Raw genomic sequence first — 4,807 nt, forward strand, 5'->3', positions numbered from 1 at the left:
CATTTCAACTAAATTTTCTCCTCATATCAGGGAAAATAAAGACTACTAAGAATTGAACCAACCATAACAATTCATTTACAGCTCTGAAAGACTTACCACCCAAAAAATTTGGAAGTCCTGCACTATTAGACTCCACATTAAGATCAGAATGACAAAATTTGATAAACTCTGCTATCATTCAACTAAGCCCAAAATCTTAATATTCAGAGATTCACCAAGTATTTTATGTTTTGTTCTGTTTTCTGGCTGCCCTTTTGTATCCAATACATATAGCTCCCAACAAAAATAAGCACCACCAATTTGAGGCATCAATTTTGGATTTCTTAATTGGACAAATGAAAGATCAGCACCAAAATTTTCCCATTTGAGGAATAGGCAAATCTTACAGGGCTCAGTAAATTGACACAGAAACAAACTTACTTTCAAATTCTTTATTAAAGTTTCACATTTGAACAGGTACAATTAATCTTTTCCTTCATCAGCTATAGTAACTTCAACTTCCACACCAGGCTCTATGCTGATTGATGTCTACAAAACCATTAAGGAATTTATAATACAAATTATTACATTACATAAAAATTAAATACAAAATCTAGAAGCATTGTCTCACAGCAATCAGCAGACAAAACAGATGAAAAGGTTACCCCCCACAAACCACAGCTTCCCCAGTCAAACAATCTGAAAAAATTTTAAGAACTAGCCAGGCCATCAAAGGTGGGAAGGACAGGATGAAACTAAACTGGAAATCCACATGTTTTTAAGAGGCAATGCAACTGTGTACTGAACTTTATGAAAGATCTGAAAATTTTAGCAGGATGAAACAGGCTAAAATTTATTGATGTGGATATGAATTGCCACCAACATTCCACACCACCTCATGTTTTAAGCTTAACCGAGCTAACTGTCCAGATATGAAAATTCTGTTTTGTTACACCACAACTTTTAAACTCCGTTTTAACATGCTGCACTGTGACATCACCCAACATCTACCTTAGATTGAAAGGTAATAACATGAACAACGAATTTGCAATTACTTATAGTGCTAACACTGGGAAAGTCAGTCTATGCACACAATAAGTGTTTGCTGTCTGCATTCATACACCGCCACAACAACTGAATTCAAACACCACACATTTACTAGTTCAACAGGATTCAAACAATGTCCTTCAGATTGCCTCAGTGCATGTTATATAATCAACATACTATCTGCATACAATAGTGATATCACTTTTAAGGAGAGTTCTGCAGCCATAACTGAACACAGACCCACTTTTTACCACACAATTAGGAACAATGAGACAGCCAAGTATCAGACTGATGCCCACACTGCAGTTACACAGGGCACTTCCCTCACCAGTTAACATGTGGTGCAGTACAAACATTCTCTTTCTATAAGCTCCCCAACAGTTCCACAAGAAAGTGTGCAATTCCCTCATATAGGCCTACCAGTTCTTCAGTCATTTATAGACCCCTTGCAATTTTTTTTTAGCTTAAACAACATTTCTCATCAGACATAGTACTCAATTCCAACTTTGTGAATTCACAATCACAAATGCCATAATAAAAGCTGTTGCATGTCACTAATTACCACTAATGGTAATCTAAAGGCTGAACTGAAGATATAACCCAGTTCTGCAGTATAAATATATTATGAAGTCTCAAGAAACCTACTCAGCAAGCAGCAGCAGAACACAAAAAAGTAACCTTTACAAGCTCTTTGAGCGAGTGACTCCTGGCAGACAAGATGAAGGGTAAGGAACAGGAAAGAAGAAAAAGGGCTCAAGGTTTTAAAAAGTGCCACAGTTCAAAACAAGGCACCCAGGAGCCCTGTGTGCTAACAGACAGGATGAGAAGGGTAGACCAGGAAGCAACATTTCCTTCTCATGCCATCCAATAGTCTCCTCTGACCAAGGGCTCCAGGTGACTTCCGAATTATATCCCTTTTAATAGTCCTCTCCTGTCATTTTCCTTCACCTCTCTTCCTTCCCCTTAACTTATGCCAGAGAGGGCCAGTGGCTTTGAAAGCTTAGAGTGTTTGTGCATGTTGTAGTATCAACAAGTGATTATTTCTGCTCAATTATGACGCCTGTATCACTAACTACTAATATTCAAGTGTCACATCTTGCTCAGAGGTTCTAATGTAATCATGAATCTCATAAGGTGTCCTAAGATATCACATCATAGCAAGATAAACACAATCTTAACATGCAACCTTATATCATATATATGAATTAAGTTTGATAAAGGATACAATCTGCTTCACAACTTCCGAAGGACTAAAGAGATCAATTACTCTCTTGTGAATCCTCATTTGAAATCTGTCCCAAGTCTTTGACCCTTCACCACAGGGGGTCTTACGAGTAGTAATCCTCAGTATCTTAGTGGGCATTCGAACAGGACCCTTCACACGTAGCTTCTGCTTCTTAGCCCCAAATATTAGGTCACTGCAAACTGAAAAGATGGGATAAAATTAACAAGCAGCGTAAACTACATTATACGAGAAGAAAGATGCGCATTATAATCAGAGGTTCCTTAGATAATCAGCCATTATCATTAAGATTTTTATGATAGCATCATACAATACAGTCAAAATTTACAATATAGACTGCCTCTACAACATTTTAATGCAAGTAATAGCTACCCCTTATGGCTGCAGGCTACAATATCAATCACATGCAACCAAGAAATCCTATGAGTGCCTGACAAGCTAACTTGCTGATGTAAAAAGCAAGGTGATGGACTAAACGAAACAATCAACTAAATTTCGACATGCAAGATTATGCTTACGATATCCCAGAGAGCTCTCCCCGCAGAACAAACCGAACACAAGTTATGAAAAGCAATTCCTTTTCAAAGCAACTGAAGTGAAACCATAATACCAAAGTTTATATTTCTAAAATTAACTAGGAACTTCACATTAACAGTACCAATGCGCCAGCTTTATAACACTAAGTGTAAAACAAAAATCGTGATCACTTTGGTTGCATGTGTTAAGCGTCCTTAGACGCTCGTCTGTTGCGTAGTACGTACAACTTTTACGAACTCAAATACTCATTGGCAGTGCTAAAGATAAGAATACTCAAGTTCCATACTGGCCACATTAGAAAATATGTTAGATAAATTCTCATGCATGAATACAGTAACAAAAAGGAAGAAACAATGAGCAATTTGAGTTTGAAAAAATCCTTGAGCGGTACACAATCACATGAAAATCGAGTTACAACTGAAGACTTCAAAGTGAATTTTAGTATACCTTTCTCTAAACTTCTTACATTCCTTGACGTGAGAGTTATTCTGATACGATGAATTGTTGGGGCTTCCGCTCCTGGCTTGTCCGGGTCCTTATTGAAAGCCTGTTAAAACCACGTGGTACAGAATTAATCACAAATTATCAGATACCGAGGATTTAAATTACAGTAACTGGATATATGAAGAACACATACCATTTCTGCAGTTAATAGATCACCTGGTCGAGATAATCAATTCGTTCCAAAAATTGACCAGCGCTGAACCAGGATTCACCACCACCTACAACCACGCTTCACATGAGAAAGAGTACATACAACGTTCAGTTCACTTCCTTAACACTTGGGCTTCCTGTAGTAGGGGGGGTTCAGCCAATCAGAACCCTCGTTCTGTTCATGGCGCGAACCAAAGCACACACTCAGCCAGAACATCTGTGAGATCCTACATAGACACTTTGCCGACGACAAATCTTAACTTCAGAAGACAACCACTACGTTTCCATGCGACACATCTTCCGAATGGCGAAAACCGAATTTCGAAAACCGGTTCTCTCAGTTGTGTTTACATGTTAAGGTCTTAGAGATTTTGCTATCCCAGTTAAATATGGCTTCCAGAGAATAGCTGTTAAAGTTTATGATAAAGTCACCACAATCTCTTCACCTCTTCAATAAGAAGAGATGCAAACAGCTTCAGGCTAATATTTCTACGTATCATTCACTGTACAAAAAGCCTCTCCGTCTATATTAGCTGAAATTTTTTAAAACAAAACGAAACCTGACAGCCAAAGCACTTTTCAAAACCGATTGCGTTTACATGGAAGCGAAAATCGATTGCGGAATTGGAAATCTGGTAACTAGAAGCGGATTTCGAGAATCGATTTTGAAGTGTTTATATGATCACCCAGAAGCGGGATTAGGAAATAGGTTTACGAAATTCGGTTTTGGAAGGCTTGGGTAAACAGGGTGAATTTTCATCATTTGGCTTTACAGCTCCTTGTGTTTGCGGTTAAAATTGTTGGATGTAAGGTCCGCCAGTTCCCAAATATGTTTCAACACCTCTGTGCCATCCTTAGTGGGTTTCTGTTTTATTTATTATTTACACTCGGTTTGCATGCATTTTCAAGGACCACTTGTGTATTATTTATTATAAGTAGCTTGGCATGTTTTTGTGTGAAGCCCTTTTTTCTCAGTATTCTGATGAGGTGTTGCGAAGCACACGTAAATTTAACACATATTTTCACAAACATGGTCGTAAAAGCACTTCACTTTCCATGTCACCAACACACATTGTAAATTTAGTCCTTGTGCTTCACTGAATCAAATTTGGTAGTACGACGACAAAACTGGTTTTCCAAAAATCAGTTGCTTTACATAAATGGTGTCTGTAAATTTATTCGTCAGTACTGTGACACGATATTACAGCCAAAGGTCGATTTGCACATAATGATATGGAAGGGGATGCCAGACAATCCACAACATAATTCATATGCTGCTCTTCACACAGGCTGTCAACAGAATGGGAAGGGACATAAACATCTAGCTTCCTAAGAAAGAAATTATTG

General features: G+C 38.0%; 1 protein-coding gene across 1 annotated transcript; it reads right to left on the reverse strand.

Moving 5' to 3' along the window:
• Positions 1-416: 416 nt before the first annotated feature.
• Positions 417-4,010, reverse strand: LOC126278405 (40S ribosomal protein S20). The gene is made up of 4 exons (XM_049978508.1): positions 3,444-4,010; positions 3,254-3,353; positions 2,252-2,451; positions 417-528 (listed from the first exon to the last, which is right to left on the reverse strand). Exons 1-4 carry the CDS (start codon positions 3,444-3,446, stop codon positions 463-465), a joined length of 369 nt encoding a protein of 122 aa, XP_049834465.1. The 5' UTR covers positions 3,447-4,010; the 3' UTR covers positions 417-462.
• Positions 4,011-4,807: the final 797 nt, after the last annotated feature.

This window comes from Schistocerca gregaria, chromosome 6, assembly GCF_023897955.1.
Source record: "Schistocerca gregaria isolate iqSchGreg1 chromosome 6, iqSchGreg1.2, whole genome shotgun sequence".
Classification (NCBI taxonomy): Eukaryota; Metazoa; Arthropoda; class Insecta; order Orthoptera; family Acrididae; genus Schistocerca; species Schistocerca gregaria.